Source organism: Sus scrofa, chromosome X (genome assembly GCF_000003025.6).
Source record: "Sus scrofa isolate TJ Tabasco breed Duroc chromosome X, Sscrofa11.1, whole genome shotgun sequence".
Classification (NCBI taxonomy): domain Eukaryota; kingdom Metazoa; phylum Chordata; class Mammalia; order Artiodactyla; family Suidae; genus Sus; species Sus scrofa.
In genome coordinates, this window is record NC_010461.5 from 84,858,538 (window position 1) to 84,876,280 (window position 17,743).

Genomic DNA, 17,743 nt, shown 5'->3' on the forward strand with positions numbered 1-17,743 from the left:
TGATTCCAACTATATGATATTCTGGCAAAGGTAAAACTATGGAGAACAGTAAAAGATCAGCCATTGCCAGAGGTGGAGCAGGAGGCTGAATAGGTGGAACACAGAGGATTTGGGTGGCAGTGAAACTAGTCTGTATGATACTATAATTTACTATAATGATACTTGGATACATTTGTCCAAGCCCATAGAATATACAACACTAAGAGTAAACTCTAAAGTAAACTATGGACTTTGGGTGATAATGATGTACCAATATAAGTTGTTCATCACCTGTAACAAATGGACCACTCTAGTGTGGGGTGTTTATAGTGGGGGAGGCTATGTACGTGGGGAGCAGGGAGTATATGGGAAGTTTCCATACCATCCTCCCAAATTTGCTGTGAACCTAAAACTTCTCAAAAAAACACTTTTTAAAGTAAATTTATCACAATTTATACAAATGAAATTACTATACAACTACCCACAACAACATGGATAAATCTCACAAATAATATGAAAGGAAAGGAGACAGTCGCAATTCTGAGGATATAAAGTATATAAAGTTCAAATATCTGTAAAACAAAACTGTGTTATTTAGAGATGCTTATACAAAAGATAAATCTATAAAGAAAAGTAAATAAATATAATGATTGTCAGGCTAGGGGTTACCTCTAGGATGGGTGGAGGAATGTCTTAAGTGGGGAGCCTGAGTACAGGAGGAGTAGGGAATGGGGTCATCAAGGTGTTTGTTCCATTTCTTGCCTGGGCGGCCCTTACATGAACAATAGCTTTAAAAATGTTCTTTTAACTGGTAGTTCTCTTCTGAATGCTTCTCTTTTTCTAATGAAATAGAAAGTAAGTTCACCAACTGGGGTTGAGGATGTGGGAGAGGTATTGAGGATTTTAGGGAAAGGAAGATGGTATGAAAGAAACAAGTTGGAGAGTGAACAGAAGAGGAAAATACTGCATTTTTTTTTTTACTGTATTCTTTCAGGAAAGCTCTTCCCTTTTTTCCCTGAGTCCCTGTGCTTTTTATCTCCTCCATAACATAATTTTGTTAACTTTAATATATTGCACTATAGGCAGTAATCCCAAACACATAGTTAAAATACAATTTAATGTTTAAAAATAAATGTAAAGGGATTCTCCTATGGCACACTGGGTTAAGGAGCCAATGTTGTCACTGCAGTGGCTCAAGTCGTTGCCGTGGTGCAGGTTCAATCCCTGGCCCGGGACTGTCCACATGCAGTGGGCATGGCCAAAACAACAAAATAGAATTAACCCATAAAAAATGTTAAAAACAAAAGTGACTCTTAATAAACTATATACTTATAATAATATCCATAATTCATTAGTTATGTCTTATTTCACCTTGAGCTAAAGTGATTTAAGACAAATATACAGGAGTTCCCATCGTGGCTCAGTGGTTAACGAATCAAACCAGGAACCATGAGATTGCAGGTGTGATTCCTGGCCTTGCTCAGTGGGTTAAGGATCCAGCTTTGCGGTGAGCTGTGGTGTAGTTCACAGACACGGCTCGGATCCCACGTTGCTGTGGCTCTGGCACAGGCCGGCGGCTACTGCTCCAATTAGACCCCTAGCCTAGAAACCTCCATATGCCATGGGAGTGGCCCTAGAAAAAGGCAAAAAGACAGAAAAAAAAAAGACAAATATACAGAGCTCATACGGGGATTTTTTTTTATCCTTTTTCTTTCCTCTTTTTTATACCAAATAGCTTTAGTGTTATATTCTCCATTTTGTAAGTTTTAAACAAATGTAGGTATTTATTACCTCCTTACTTTATTGATCTCAAGTCCAAAAATCATCTTTAAATATCAGAAAATATATTAACACCACAAACTAAATATTCATATTTAAAATTACTAGAAAACTATCATACTTTTTTCCCCCTCTTTGGCCACAACCATGGCATATAGAAGTTCCCAGGCCAGGGATTGAACCACCAGTACCACAGAGACAAGCCAGATCATTAACCAACTGCACCACAGCGGGAAGTCCTATACTCTTAAATTTTACTCGGAAGATATAAATAGGAAAAGTTGATAGGGTCACACAATTTTATAATTTTTCCTAGGATTGTATATGAACAAGTTTGTAAAAATAAATTGTCTAAATTATAACATGCCTTAGTTGCAAATTCACGTTTATAATTGCATGGCTTCAAGTATTAACATATATAATGTAAATTTAAAGTTTTTATAAAGGCAAATACAGTAAATTTAAACAATTACCACTAATGTAGATTTAAAATATGTCATGAGTTTTCATCTTCTAATATTCTATGATAACTGCACCATTGTCATAGAGATAAAATCCTTAGACTTTTTAAAAGAATTTGAATCTACAAAGATTGAAACTAAAAATACTTAAAATAACAACTGTTCAGGAAAAATATCACGGGTGTGTAGATAGTGAAAGAGTGCTCAAATAATAAAGCAAATGAGGTAAAATATTAACAGCAGGTGATCTGAGTAAAGTGTATATGGGCATAAATTCTACTTATGCTGGCAACCTTTCTAGAAGGTTAAAATTATTTCTAAATAAAAAGTTAAAATGAAGAAAGGGACATGGACTAATATACTGATATAAGTGGAAATCAATAGTATACAAGGAAATAAATTCATCTCTTGAATAAAAAAAAGTGGAGGAGTATGGTAATGTATCCTCTTCTTTTGAGCTTAAATAACCAAAGCCATTAGCTTAAGCAGTGATTTTTTTTAAGTATCTTCATTCTGAGAGTTCGCCTTGAAATAGAACTACCTGCTCTTCTATGTTTTCTTCCCTTATACAGACTCTGTCTTCTTTGTCCTTGAATCTACAAGCAGAGTACTGTCCCACTCTGCCCAGGTCTGCACTGATTCTGCACCAGCCATTTTCTATTGACCTTACTGGCAAATGCTTTCTAATCTCATACCACTTATAGTGTGTCTTTAATTTCTGTGCTATTCAGTGAGGAATCCTCCCTGCTAGGATCTATAATCAGATCATTATAAAAAGTTTGGTTTGGTAAGGAGGTGCAAATGGAGATTATTACATGATGTCATCTCTAAGGGCAAAGCTGCAATATATGTTGTCTTGGAAATTCTCAAAATTCCAGAGTTGAAACAAATCAGACCATCAAGGTGCCTTGGTGAAATTTCAGTTCCTACAGTGTTGCTAACAACAAACATGCCATCAATAACACAAACTCATCAAATGTCCCAGTTGAAAGTCTTTTTTTAATTATCGTTATTATTAATCATCATCAGCATCATTATCATTAGCAAAAATTAAATCCACTAATAAAACAAAAATCACAGTCCACAGGCAGGTGTCTTAATGACAGTGAATCAATAACATTATTTTCATGTACAAGGGACAGCACCCTGAGGATAAAGACCGTATCACAGCTTGATAATCAATCCAACAATTCAGCCAACATTATTGAGCACCTAGGCACAATGGAGGATCTTAAAATGAGTACAAGAATCCCTGCTTTCAAGGAGTTTTTAGTCCCATAGGAGGTATTGAAGAACATCAAGATCACAGGACCACGCAAGATCAGTGGCATAATGGACTCAGTGCCATGTATGAAATGTTACTGGAGAAGGGCATCACAAGAGACTACCATCACATTCAGTTGGGAGCAATCAGAAGAGGTTCTTTAGAGAAGGTGGCATCTGAGCTGGGCCTTGAGGAACTGGAAGGATTTTGGCAGACTGGCACGTAGAGAGTGGTTATTACAAGTGGAAAAAATAGCGTGGGCCAAAGCATGACCCTAGGAAAGTTAATGGCACATCTGGGGAGAGAATAATAGTCCAGTCTGGCTGGTGTATGGGATCTATGTAAGTGGGAGTAGCTTGATAAAATGCTACAGGTTTTATGGGGACCATATTCTGAAGAGCTCTAAATGATAGGCTAAGATTTCACATCTTTAACTTGCATTAGAGTAACTATATTTATCCACAGCAATAAAATATGTAATTATTTATGAAGAGATATGGTCACTTCAGTTCCATATTTCTTAGGGAAACTCAAGTGGTTTCTAGGCAATGTTACTGCCTTGCTATCAGAAATGTCCCAGCACTTAACACCAAGCAATCGATAGAATTTTCTATTCTGCATGCAGTTGAACCTCTTCCCTCTATGTCTATTCTTTCCATCCATCCAGGGACCACACTTCTTCCCACTTCCACCTCCAACCCCACCAGTTCTCATGGCACCTGATCAGTTGGGGCAAGTCTAAGTCAGGATTTCCAGACAAAACTGCTACCTTGAAACTAGTATCCAACAGCTTGAGAAGTGAGAGTGGTGGTGGCTGGGGTACTGAACAATGTCAAGAAAATGTAGCCATTTGAGAAAATCTGTGAAATCCCCATTCTATGAGTCAAGAATTGGGATTCTGAGTTCTCTGAAATTGGAACTCCTGGTCCTCCACCCTGTTTGGCCCAGAGGAAACCTGGAGGGGTACCAGAACTCACAGTGCCTAAGTAAGGTCATCTTTTAGAGTTTCCTCTTATGGCCATGGACATCCTTAAAAGGATGACATTTCATCTGTGTTAGAAGTTACTTAAAGGCCTCCTGGGTCTGAGGCTGTTGAGGCTGTGGATGGAGTGGAGTGAATTTCTCTTTCTGACCAAGGAGCCCTATTGGGCTTTGTCTTTGCCCCACAGGCTGGTAGTTGGGAACTTCTCAGTGCACTGACGGTATAAAGATGCTAAAGAATAGTTGTATTAGGTGACCAGGACAAAGAAGTAAGCTATCTAAACCAAGCAGTGAAGGCTTAGAATCACCAGTTGCCATGGCCACACTGCCTGCAGCTGGTCAGTCTTTCAGCTCTTTTCTGGAACGAGCCCTCCTCTGCAGGAAGTCATGGATCGCAGTAGTGAGGCCCCATGTCACGCTGGACCTTAGGATGACCAGGGAACCTCCACGGTAGATGAGGAACACCTTTCGGCCCCGTGTGTCCCACACGTCCTGGGCAGAGGCCCACAGGCTTGGCATGCTCTGCCAGCCAATATGGGACTGCATATTGGCTACGAGCACAATCAGAGGATACAGAATGAGGCAAGTGATGGTTCCATTGACACTCCCAGACACCAAGGCAGGAACCCAGTGGGGCAGGCCTTGCTCTGCTAAGCTATCCCGGATGGGGTCCTTGAAGGAGAAATACAGAGCACTCCCCAGGCTGTTCCTGAGAAGGACAGGCCAGAAACCACGATAGTAACCCATTGACAGCCGCCCCCAAAGCCCATAAGAGTGGAATTCCTTGAGGATGCTGAAGGTGCTGGGAAAGCGAGCTTGCTTGCGACCATCCTGGAGCACATTCTGCACCCTTTCAAAGGGGCTGAGCGCCACAGCCTCCACCACACCAGACATGAGCCCTGCAGTGCAGCGGTGTCCCAGGGAGTGGGGCCCAACAGGGCAGAGGGAACACAGCAGGTTTTCATAAGTCCCAAACAGCAGAGTCCCTTGCAGCGTCTTGGAGAGAAGAGGCGGGTAGATTCCCCGGTAGAAGTATTGAGGGCCTTCGTGCCAAAGCTGCCGAATGGCCTGTGACACCGCTACGGCATGTATCTGTTGCCGGAACACAACCTTATAGATAGGAAAGGTCAGAAAAGTAGACATAAAGTTGGAAACAGCCCCAAGGGCGTAGGCCTGGGGGTGCCAGCTTTTCTTTCCAGGAGCCTCTGTTCGTGTCCAGGGCTGAAGCTCCTTCCCGGGAGAGTGGTTCTGTTCCCCCATGCTGAAGATAACTGGATGCAGAGGGAAGAAACTGGCGAGAGTGGGGAAAAAAAAAATTAGACTAACGAGTGAAATCTCTTGGGGAGCATTTTCATTGCTTAGTTAGACACAGAGTCCCAAGAAACTCAGCTCTAAGGAAACAAGCGACTCTTTGGGCCAGTTTCTGAGAAAGAAGCACGCTCTTCAGAAAGAATGCATCCACCTTCAGAGGAAACAAAGGCAGTTCGTTTTATTCTGAACAGAGTCACCTCCACAGTGTTTATCTGACCTGGCAAATATTCCAATATTCAGAGCAGGTTGAAGATTGAAGAAAATAAAATTGGAGAAGGAGGGTTCCAAAACTTGATTGCATTCACCACATGAAGTTTTGAATCTGATAAACTGCTAAAATATTAAGTTGCTCTTCTCTTTCTAAAAAGTGCCACTATCTTGCAGAAGCAGAAAGGCATTCCAAAGTTGTAGTCCAGCACTTTCTCTAAAAGTTGGTAGTAAAGTTAGGGAGCGGGGAATCTCCTTGCCTCTCTTTTTGTAGATTCCTAACGATGTGGTAGCTATGTCATGGCAACACCCTGCCCCCCTCGCCCAACTGAGGAACAGAAAGAGTAGCAGTTCCTGGAAGTTTAGCACTAAAAGGCTCTGTACTTGGCGGTTTCTAAGCTTCACTTTGTAGACCTGTAGTTATGCAATAATGCAGGGGGTCTCAATTTACATATAATTGACATTTGGGACCAGATAATTCTTTGTCATAGGTTCCTGTCCTGTGCATTGTATATATAAAACAATAATATAAAAATTTGAAACCTACTTGATAGTCCAAGGTGAAGTTGATTTAAGCTAATGACGCATTCATTCACAAGGACAAATAAGCATATTAGTGTTTCAAAAGTTGTACAAAAAAATATTTTCTAGGGATTCCCACTGTGGAGCAGTGGGTTAAGGATCCGGCGTGGTCTCTGTGGGGACTGGGGTTCAATCCCTGGCCCCTTGCAGTGGGTTAAGGATCCTGCATCGTCACAGCTGTGAAGTAGGTCACAGCTGAAGCTTAGATTCAATCCCTGTCCCAGGAAATTCCATATGCCGAGGGTGCAGCCAAAAAAAATTCTTTTTAAGTTTTCCATTGAAGTACAATGGGCTAACATCATTATGTGTCATGTGCTATGAAATTTTTTCATATGTACTAAAAACCTAACAATTTAAAATAAATGTTTGGCCAGGAAAAAAAAAAATTCATAGGTGCCTGCCCTGAACATGATATGACGTTTAAGCAGCATTCTGGCCTCTACTCACTGAATGCCAGTAGCACAAGGTGTGATCTATCCAGCTATGACAAACAAAAATATCTAAATATTTATTTATCTAAAGGCATTGCCTTCCCCCGGGGGAAGGGCTACAATTGCACCACTGCGCCCGCCTGCCCCAGTTTCAGAACCACTATACTAGAGGAAGTGGCGGTGCAAGGATTCCAGACTTCCGCTCCCACCTCAGATGGTCTTGGAAGGTTACCTTATCCGAAAGGTAATGGTGGGGGATAGCCAGAGCACATGAAGGACACTTGGATCAAGAAGAAAATGAATGCTCAGTGCAGATCTGAGAATCTGAGGGAGCTTGTCAGGAAGGAAATAGGGGTCACAGGAGGGGGAGGTGGTGTGTGGAGGAGAGGAGGCACAGGGTTGTGTGGCTGGGGGAGAGGGGACAGGGCATGATGACAGGCAGGGGACTCACATCTAGACTGGCAGGAAGCCCAGGAGGAACTGCAGAACCAGAGGTTTCACACAGAACCTCAGGCTGTCTGGTCCCCAGGGGAGAGGGCTGAGGGGGCTCTGATGGGGCCAGCCTGGTCAGCAGGGACAAGGACGCCCCACCCCAGGCTGAGGTGCTGCAAGAGGCCCACTACAGCCTTCCCTGGGCTGCCACAGTCAAACCTGCCTTGCAGGGCTTCTCTTCCCAGAATCACCCCCATCAGCATCTCTCTGGCTTCTGGCTTCAGGCTCCTGCTCCATCCCTGAGTCCACAACCTGACCTCACAACCCACCCCCAGCCACAGACTCTCTAGGTGGAGGGGGTGGAGGCTCAGCTTCCTGAGCTCTGCCCTCACCCCTCCCTGACCCCGGCAGTCCATGTTTCCTTAAGCCTCACCCCCTTAGCCCTCATGTCCAGGAGGAGGGTGTGGTGGGGGAGGGTGGGCTCCTCTGCCTTGGACCCTTGAGCTGAGACCTGGCCAGGGGCAAAGGCTCAAGAGTCCCCCTCCTTATCTCCCTCTGGGGCACTTCTGGGCCCCTGGCAGTACCTCCCTCTCTCCAGAGCCAAAAGGGACCCCTCCCTGACCCCCAGGCAGGAGGTAGCTCCACTCAGGCCCCCAAAGCCACAGGGCTCCCTATTTTTACCCAGCTCTCCTATCAAGGATTTGTTCCCCAAGCTTTACCTGCAGGTACATAAGGATGGGTGGTGAGGGCAACATCTGTCCCCTCTTCTATCTCAGAGTGCAGTAAAGTTCCACTTCTTCCCTACATTTTCCCGAATAACCTATAAACATGTGTTGGACTGATCATATAAGGCGGGGTGACAGCAGAAAGAAAACTGGGCTAGAATGTGGCAGACCAGAATTTGAAGTGCCAGTTCTGCTATCAACTTCTCACGTGACCTTTAGAAATACCTTGACATCTTGGAGTCTCAAGCATCTTGGTTATAAAATAGCAGACGGGGTGAAATACTCTCTAGGCATCCTTATTCTGTGCATGTAGCAGGGGGTTGACTTGCGGGAATCTGAGCCAATATTCGAAAGAGGAACTGTTCTTCTTCCTCCCTGGTTCCTTCTGCCATCTTTGCCAATAATTTTCAGGGATTAAAAGTGAACAATAATTTAGAAACACCCTACCTTAAATATCTAATTCGTCATTTTATAAACCGAACTCTTCCTGTGTTCTGGGGGCAGAGAGACTACTTACTTTTCTCCTCTGTATATTTTTTCCTGTTAAAATCCCAGGCTTTGGGACAGACAGACCTGAAACTGAACTCTGCCTCCACCATTTACCTACTTGTGTGACCTTAGGTAAGTCATTTTACTCAGTCTCAGTTCCTTCAGCTACGAAGTAAGGGAGTTTCCATAGTGGCTCAGCAGTAATGAACCCAATTGGTATCCATGAGGACTGGGGTTCTATCCCTGGCCTCACTCAGTGGGTTAAGAATCCTGTGTTGCCATGAGCTGTGGTGTAGGTCGCAGATGCAGCTCGGATCTGGTGTTGCTGTGGCTGTGGCATAGGCTGGCAGCTGTAGCTCCAATTCGACCCCCAACCTGGTAACTTTCATATGCTGCAGGTGTGGCGCTAAAACGACAAAAAAAAAAAAAAAAAAAAAACCCTACATAATAGGGACAATAGACCTCCCTCAAATGGTTGTTGCAAAGATTAACAAAATAAAATGAAGTGGATGACCATCATAGCATGATGGCCTCGATGAACAATATTTTTTAAAAAAAGATGCTTCTGGACCTCATCACTTGTCTCCACAGAGCACATGCTCCTGCTGGACATTCTCAGAACCAGATGAAATGATACGATGGGACAGATCCTGTGTTCACTTGGGAGGTAGGGAAGATCTTTCTTCTGTGACTGCAGAGGTGTTATATAAACAGTCCCAGACAGCATGGATGGAACAATAAATGAAGGCACAAATGCCTAAGGCCTGGCTCCTTAAATATGAATTTCAAAGCAGGGACCACAGAACAAGGCTGGAGTCAGCGTAGAGCAGTTATCTCCCGAACCCTTCCTATGTTTACAGCCTAGTAAAGTGAGCCCAGGGGATTCCAGACTCCCCTGGCCCTGGCCTGTACAGATGGACAGCTTGTGTCACCACACCAGGATCCAGCCGCACATTTGGCTGTCCCTCCAGGACATCCCTCAGCCAGTCCTCTGGTCAGCTCACAGTCACGTACTGATCACTCTGGGTGGGTCATGGTGGAGCTAGGTCAACCAGGAGCTAAAGTATACTGGAAGGTGGAATAAGGGGTACTAATCAAGGTCAGAGCAGACAGATAAAAGCAATTTATTTCACCTGGGGCAGGGAGCAGCCAAAAATTTCCCTGGTGAAGGGCATCGGACTTGATCCTTTTTTTTTGTTTGTTTTATCTTTTTAGGACCCCACCCATGGCATATGGAAGTTCCCAGGCTAGGGGTGAATTGGAGCTGCAGCTGCCAGTCTACACCACAGCCACAGCAACACCAAGATCTGAGCTACATCTGTGACCTACACTGCAGCCTGTGGCAATGCCAGATCCTTAACACACTGAACTAGGCCAGAGATCAAACCCACAACCTCATGGATACTAATTGGGTTCTTAACCTACTGAGATACAAAGGGAACTTCCAGGACTTGATTTTTAACCAATAAGCAGGCTCTCATTTAGGTGGAGGAATAAGGGCAGGAGTTCTAGGCTAAGAAAGAGGCCTAAGGCACAAATGCCTAAAAGTGTAAGTGATACCCAGCTCTGGACTCAGGCTATAGGAAGAAGACAGAGCTGGGGCTGACAGAGACTCTGGGCTGGAGTCCCAGTGCCTCCATTCACGATGTGTGTTAACTGCCCTGAAACTGTTTTCCTATCTGCAAAATGGGATAACAATGCCTGTCTCAACAGCACTGCTGAGAAGCTTAAATAAGATAACAAATGGAAAGTTCCTAGCACAGAGGAGGCAAGCAGCCAAGAGCAGCTATTATTGTTTCAACTAAAAGCTTTACCCCCCTAAACCTTTGGGCTTTTAAGGTTTCTTCATTGAAACTGGAAAATGTGGTCTCATTAGAGCCATGAATTGAAACACACTCCCACACAGGAGGCCAGAGATCAGGGATGCTCTGTATCTAACTGGACCTGCTTAGCAAATCCTCTTGCCAGCTTTGTACAAAGAGTCCCTCACTCTGTTCTAATGGCCCAACCCCATCACTTGTACGCAATCCATCTCCTTCCACTATTTCTTTTTGTCAGAGCTCTAAGATCTGTTCTTTGTCCTGTTTGACCCTACCCCCACCATGGTTCAACTGAAGATCACCCACTTTCGCGACAAAGCCAATTTAAATGCAGAATAAGAGTCTGCAAGAGAGCCAGGGTCAGAGGTCATGGTGGTGGGGAGCAGAAGCAAGAGTCTAAAAGGAAACCCAAGAGCTACTGCCAATAGCACCCTTTACAGCATGATGCGGTCTCTTTACTTTCTAAATCCTCCACTGTCCACCCCTTCATTTACTGTTCCATCCATGCAAAAGCCCGCAGTCTTCAGATGGAAGGTGCTTCATCTCCCAATGTGAATTGTTTATTCCAAGGAAGTCTAGGCATTGAGGCAGTAGACAAGAAGGCAGGAAGGAACAGATGAAGTACCTTGGCAGGTTCAAGACAACCCCAACAGAAGTTGAAGGGAATCAGATTGTTCTCTTGCTTCCCAGCACCAGGAGTCAGGAACAAGCCCCACAGGGGGCCTCCTAACCACAACCTATGGAAGGAAGACCTGCTCTTCAAGAACCATAAGTCACAGAAAATGGTGCAGCCTTCTCTGCCCCTGGCTTCATGGCCCATTCACTCCAGACAGCCCTGCATGCCGTTTCCATGGAGTTGCTCCTTCTCTGGGGCCAGAAGTGCCAAATCCAGCAAAGGAGAGGTCCCCTCAAGAGCTCACAGAAGGGCAACCTAGCAACGTGTCCTTAAGCCAGGAAATGAAAGAGCTATATCAGCGGCAGAGAGCTGGAGTTCAGGGGTTAGGTTAAATTGTGTTTCATTTTTCACACGTCTTCCTCAAGTACAAGTTGAAAGGGAAAAAAATTGTTACGAAGAAAGATGCTAAGGGGAGTGGGTCCTAACCATCTCTGGGCCACAGACTCATTGGGAAATCTACAAAGCTACAAACTCCAAAGAATATAGAGTCCCAATTCTATCATTGACAAACCATTTCAGGAAGGAGCCCAGGTGAAACTTCTGCCCTGGAGTTACGTTTCATGGCAGATGTGGTTTGCACAGGTACACTGGCCACAGCCACATTTACTTATTAACCTCAGCATAACGTGGTGTTTCCAGCAGTCGTTCTTCACAAACACCTCTACATTTCAGAATGAACTGCCACGCTAGTTAAAAATGTAAATCCCACTCCCCCAGCCCTAGTCCTAGTAAATTGAAGCTCAGGAATCTGCATTTCTAACAAGCTCTTCAAAAACAATTCTGAGGAGTTCCCATCATGGCGCAGCAGAAACGAATCCAACTAGGAACCATGAGATTGTGGGTTCTATCCCTGGCCTCGCTCACTGGGTTAAGGATCTGGTGTTGCCATGAGCTGTGGTGTAGGTTGCAGACGCGGCTTGGACCTGGCGTTGCTGTGGCTGTGGTACAGGCCGGCAGCTGTAGCTCCGATTCGACCCCTAGCCTGGGAACCTCCATATGCTATGGGTGTGACCCCAAAAAAGAAAAAAATAAAATAAAATAAAAGATTTTGAGACAGCCAGCCGTGTATGCCTACTTTAGTTAAAAGCATGGACTCTGGTGTCAAAGAGACTTGATCCAAATCTTGACTTCACCTTGTCATTTCAGGCAAGTCATTTCAATTCTCTGAGCCATGTCTGCTTTGGGATCATAATCAGTAAAAATAATGTTTTACCTAAAAAAAATTAAAGCAGGCAGCTTGTTGTAGTGTGAAAGAAAAGTGCTTCAATTTCTTCTTCTGTACAATGGGTACTATAAAATCTCCTACTTCTTCCCTCACCCCTTTCCCTACTGCCTCCCCTAGCTCTCCCTCAGCACTACCTACCAGCACACTAAGACTGCGGTGGAGATGGTTTAAGACCACCACGTAAAAAATGCCCTCTAGGCATCTTACTCGGGCAAAGAGTTGGCATTTGGAGAAATAACAGACTTGAGCGTAAAACCGGATGCTGATACTTATTTGCTGTATGATGCCAGGCAAGACGCCTGACCTCTCTGTGCTTGTTTCCTCCCCTGTAAAATGGAGATAACAGTCCTTGCTCACTAATTCTATATGGTTCGCAGTGCGCCTTCCTATATCCACTTTGGCTTTTCTCCACTAACCCACAATCTGAGGGTAGAGAGGGGTGTTTATAAGGGGCAGTCTTTGGAATCAGGCATGTGGACTTGGGTGTGAGCTCCTAGCTCTCCACTTCCTAACCGGTGTGACTGGGTGCTGAAGTCCCCTCTCTGATAAATGGGCATACTACTACCTCCTTCACAAGGCTGCTGAGACGAATAAATGAGATGTCCAAGCAAGCGCATCTGTATGCAGAAAGCGCTCAGTAATTGCTTTTTCCCCCTTCCCCCCATACAAAGGTGAGGGATTCTTATTGTTCACTTGATTTCTGTCCCACCTCGTGTTGAAGGCATCCGGTCTCAAAGCGCGGAGGACAGCAGAGGTGGAAGGGGAGAAGGAGAAAGGAAGCGAGGGAGAAGCAGCAAACTCACGGGTAAAATGCAAATCGGCCCGGTCCGAGAGTCCGAGCTGCACCTGACACCGCACCGGCTCCCGCGCCTGTGTGCCGCAGCCCCCACCGGCTGGCTCCCCCCTTTTGCTAGCAATGGCCTCAGGCCGGAGGCTGCGCGGGGAGGCAGCCCCTTCGGCCTGCTGATTGGCCGCGCCGCCCCGCTCGTCATGCTCTTTTGTCTCAATGGGCAGAGGCTAAAAGAAGCGGCGGCTGCTGGGAGGGCCCAGCGGGTGGGCGGGGGCGGCTGCTGCTGCCGTGGGAACCGCGCTGCCTCGACTCTGCTACCCCTGGCTGGGCCGCCGGGCGAAGCGGCTCCTGGTGGCTCCTGGTCGCTTAGCGCAATCCTTCCTGCAGGGCCACGGAGACCGGAAGGCGGTATCCGCAGCTCTCCACGCCGGAGCAACCGCTGTCCACCAGCCGAGCGCTGGTAAAGAAAGGGAGCGCGATCGCCCAGCCAGGAGGAGGAGGAAAAATCACCACCGGGTCTGAGTGACTCCCCCCTCCCACCCCGAGGAATCGAGGTCTGCGGGGCTGGGGAAAGAGCACTTCCGCGGCCCTACTGCGCTGAGGCAGGTGGTGGGTTCCGCTGGATGCTGGCGAATAGGTAGGATTTGCCTGGAATGAAGGAGGGGCGTTTTTTTTGGGGGGGGTAATGGTGCTGGAAGGGGGAGAGTCGCATGCTGTCTGCGTTGAACCCCCTTTGCACGTTCTGGTTCCTTGTGAGGAATATGTGGTTGTGCGTGTCCTACTCCCATTCCTTTTCTCCCTGGCAGGCCACGAAAAGCTGAATCCGAACTTGAATTCTGATTGCAGAGCTGGTAAGCCAATGATTTCCTGGGGTTGGATGGGGGATGTAACAGGGTGGGTCAATTTGGCTTGTATTTACAAGGTGGGAGAGGGAATTTTCCATCTGGCTACAGCAGAGGAGGGAGAGAGAGAGCAGGATGAGTGATGAGGATGTTTCTGACCCTTCCCTGCCCTGCCCTGCTTTCCGCTATGGCGTTGAAGACTGGGATCTGCAACCTCACGTGCCCTGACATCGACCTACCGCGGAATCGAGCTTTCTCAACGAGGCACTTGTTGCAGATGCTGAACGTGAAATAAGGGCGTGTACTTGTTTCCGAGCTCATATAAAAATCTGAGAAATAACGGAGAAAACTTGGCGAAGGGGGTGTGGTTGAGACCCGAGACCATGAGTTTAATGGAGATCTTATTTGCCATCACACATCTGAGACTTAGTCCTTTGCACTCTGTTTTGAGAGCCCAATATCGGTTCCACGCACTGCCTATTTCCTCTAGAACTCTAAGCCGCAGTTAATCCCCCTCCTAGAAGACTGGTTGGGCGGGGGTGGGGGGGAAGGGGGGATGGTTGTAGTTCTGAAAAGCAGCCTTCTAGCCTGGGAACACCCACTAGCTCCTGAAGGCTGTAATTGCCGGTTTCCTGCAGGGTATTTTCAGGGCAGTAGGCAAATGGAAAACGTATGGCAAGGTGTTTAGAAAGTTGAAGAAAATGACTGTAGGCTTCTTCCTTGCCTTTACTGACTCCCCCCCCCCTTTTCTTTACAGTCCCTACTGAGATACAAGGAAGGCAGGCAGAGCCCCTCAACGTCACTTTGGGGATTTCGTCCGCAGATTCAGCTTTTCCAAAAAGCCCGAGCCTTGCGTTATATTCAGATAGACGATCTTCTTGGGCATGGCTAGCATAATTGCACGTGTGGGTAACAGCCGGCAGCAGAGTACACCCTTGCCACCTTGGGCCCATTCCATCTTGAGGTCCTTGGGGAGGAGTCTTGGTCCTTTAAGGGTCAATATGGTGGAAAGAAACATGAAGTTGTTCTCGGGAAGGGCGGTGCCAGCCCAAGGGGAAGAAACCTTTGAAAACTGGCTGATCCAAGTCAATGGGATCCTGCCAGATTGGAATATGTCTGAGGAGGAAAAGCTCAAGCGCTTGATGAAAACCCTGAGGGGCCCCGCGAGGGAGGTCATGCGTTTGCTGCAGGCGGCCAACCCTAACCTAAGTGTGGCAGATTTCTTGCGTGCCATGAAATTGGTGTTTGGGGATTCTGAATGCAGTATCACTGCCCATGGTAAATTCTTTAACACTTTGCAGGCACAAGGGGAGAAAGCCTCCCTTTATGTGATCCGTTTAGAAGTGCAGCTCCAGAATGCTATTCAGGCAGGGATCATAGCTGAGAAACACACAAACCAGACTCGCCTGCACCAGTTCCTTTTAGGGGCTGAACTGCATGGGGACCTGCACTTCAGGCTGAAGCTTCTTCTCAGGATGTATGCACATGATCCGGAGCGTCTTCCCAACTTCCTGGAGTTAGTCAAGATGATAAGGGAGACAGAGGACTGGGATGACACGTTTATGAAACAGAAGCGTTTCAAAAGATCTGAGCTAATCATGGAGATGGCAGCGAGCCCCGTGGCATTTCAGGGCCCCCAGCTAACAGCCATCAGCAGTGCTGATTGCAGTGTGATAGAGATAGATGATACTCGGGATGACTTGGATGAGGATGTGATCCTGGTGGAGCCTCAGAACCCTCCACTTACATACACAGGTGCTCCTCCCCACAGAATGAGGGCCAGACTGCAGGACCAAATACTGGTCATTGAGTCCCCAAACAGTTCCCAGGCTCAGTGGCCTTCTACCAGTAGTGGTTCTGCACATAAGAATGATAGTCCTGGGGATATCCGTAGAGCCAGGAAGAGAAAATATACAGTCTGCTGTTCCTATTGTAGTGAGGAGGGCCATTCAAAGGAAACCTGTGACAATGAGTGCAACAAGGCCCAGGTATTTGAGAATCTGATCATCACCCTGCAGTAGCTGACACCTGAAGAGGAGGAGAGGTCAAAAGAGGTCCCTGGTGAACACAACGACCTCTTTGAGCCACAGTAATGTGCTAGACCCAGCCCTGAGTGAACCCTTAACTGTATTCAAAGAGTGATGACAGGAAAAACAGGGGTGGGGTAGAGGAAGCGTCTATAGGCATAAATTAATACACAAAGTGGTTTTCTTTTGGGAAGAACAACAACATTGATAGGAGGGCCTAATCTCTGTCTCTGCTCCTTCCTCCATCTGCCTGAGGGTCTGTTCTCCATGCGTGTGTCTATTTCCTTGAGGACTTTATTCTTTCTAGGAAAGGAGAATAACTTATTGTTAAACCTTCAAAAAATGAAAGAAGATACAAAAACTAAAGTACAAATGACCTGAAACGCTTCACTCTTGTCATTCTTTGGATGAACATCCTAGCGATTTCCCTATTCCTTTGTACCCAGATAGATATACATGTAGATAAAACTGATCAATGTAAATGCTGTTCTATACTGTGTATCTTTTCATCCAATAATATATGCTGTGGATTTCTATGTCAGTTAATATTACATATATATGTATATATATATACACACATACATACATACATACATATATATATATATATATATATATGCTTCAAGTTTCCTGCCTCTGTGTGTGATATTACTTTTAGGAATATAAAGGGAAAATAATAAGAAAACTAAATATAGAAGTTATGGGGGGGTCATACTGTGAAGTGGAGTTTGATCAACCTCATTGACAGGTGAGGAAAAGGGAAGCTGAAAGGAGTTGACTCTCTCCCAAATGGTCCCTTATCACAACTGACCTGTCTCCTACATCACAGAGTCAGATCTGCACTCATTACTTAATAGTGTGCCAATGCTTTCTTTGCTAGTGCATCTTGAGAAACCTGATGATGGGACAGGGGTGGGGACAAAATTGAGAAGTGGGCATTTCAGGGGCTCCATTCCTGTTCACTTTGGAAAGGGGCAGCTCTCCCTTCTCTGAGTAGATTCCTTACATTGCTGCTAATGCTGCTTCTGGACAACACCTCGTGGCAGCAACAAGATTGTCCTTTGGGTTGACACTACTCCCTGGCTCCTCCCCAATTACAGAGAAAGCAGCTACTCATGAGAGTTAAGTATCAGGAGGCTTGGCATGACCCAAGCTCACCTAGGGGACACAAGAAGACCAAGGCCTACCAGCTAACCTCACCCAACCCCAGAAATGGGAATCGCCGGCAAGATGAAAAGCAATTTGGACGCCAGGACATGAAAACACAGGGGATGGAGTTCCCATTGTGGCTCATCAGGTTATGAATCCAACTAGTATCCATGAGGACGCAGGTTCGATCCCTGACCTCGCTCAGTGGGTTAAGGATCCAGCATTGCCGTGAGCTGTGGTGTAGATCGCACATGCAGCTTGCATCTGGCTTTGCTGTGTCTGTGGTATGAGCCAACAGCTGCAGCTCCGATTCGACCCCTAGCCTGGAAACTTCCATATACCACAGGTGTGGCCAAAAAAAGAAGAAAAAAGAAAACAAAACCACAGGGGAGTTAGAAAACCAGAAAGTTCACATAGCCTTTCAGAGCTGAGGGACTTCATAGGGGAGAGAAAGCACAGCAGGACCTCCCTGGACATCCGATCCTGCCCCATGTCATAGCCTCAGGTTGGAGAGTGATTAAAAGAAAAATGACCAACCTGTGACCTCAGTCCTGGAGGGGTCCCATATTCTTT

At 46.0% G+C, this 17,743-nt stretch overlaps 3 protein-coding genes across 4 annotated transcripts in view; 1 reads left to right on the top strand and 2 right to left on the bottom strand.

Annotated features, from left to right (window-relative positions):
* TMSB15B (thymosin beta 15B) overlaps window positions 1-13,272 on the bottom strand; it is a 56,245-nt gene extending 42,973 nt beyond the window's left edge. The window contains exon 1 of the mRNA XM_021080642.1: window positions 13,166-13,272. The gene's annotated coding sequence lies outside the window, so the exon portion shown is untranslated. The remainder of the gene's footprint in view (window positions 1-13,165) is intronic.
* On the bottom strand, window positions 1,643-13,329 carry SLC25A53 (solute carrier family 25 member 53). Its single transcript, XM_003135287.4, has 2 exons — window positions 13,166-13,329; window positions 1,643-5,755 (listed from the first exon to the last, which is right to left on the bottom strand). Exon 2 carries the CDS (start codon window positions 5,722-5,724, stop codon window positions 4,804-4,806), a length of 921 nt encoding a protein of 306 aa, XP_003135335.1. The 5' UTR covers window positions 5,725-5,755; window positions 13,166-13,329; the 3' UTR covers window positions 1,643-4,803.
* ZCCHC18 (zinc finger CCHC-type containing 18) lies at window positions 12,131-16,503 on the top strand. 2 transcript variants are annotated; one of them, XM_005673784.3, is made up of 4 exons: window positions 12,131-13,167; window positions 13,540-13,789; window positions 13,959-14,003; window positions 14,752-16,503. In XM_005673784.3, exon 4 carries the CDS (start codon window positions 14,879-14,881, stop codon window positions 16,013-16,015), a length of 1,137 nt encoding a protein of 378 aa, XP_005673841.2. In that variant the 5' UTR covers window positions 12,131-13,167; window positions 13,540-13,789; window positions 13,959-14,003; window positions 14,752-14,878; the 3' UTR covers window positions 16,016-16,503. The 2 variants fall into 2 exon arrangements, with proteins under 2 accessions (XP_005673841.2, XP_013841769.1); XM_013986315.2 differs by lacking the exon at window positions 12,131-13,167 and having other exon boundaries at window positions 13,432-13,789; window positions 14,194-16,503.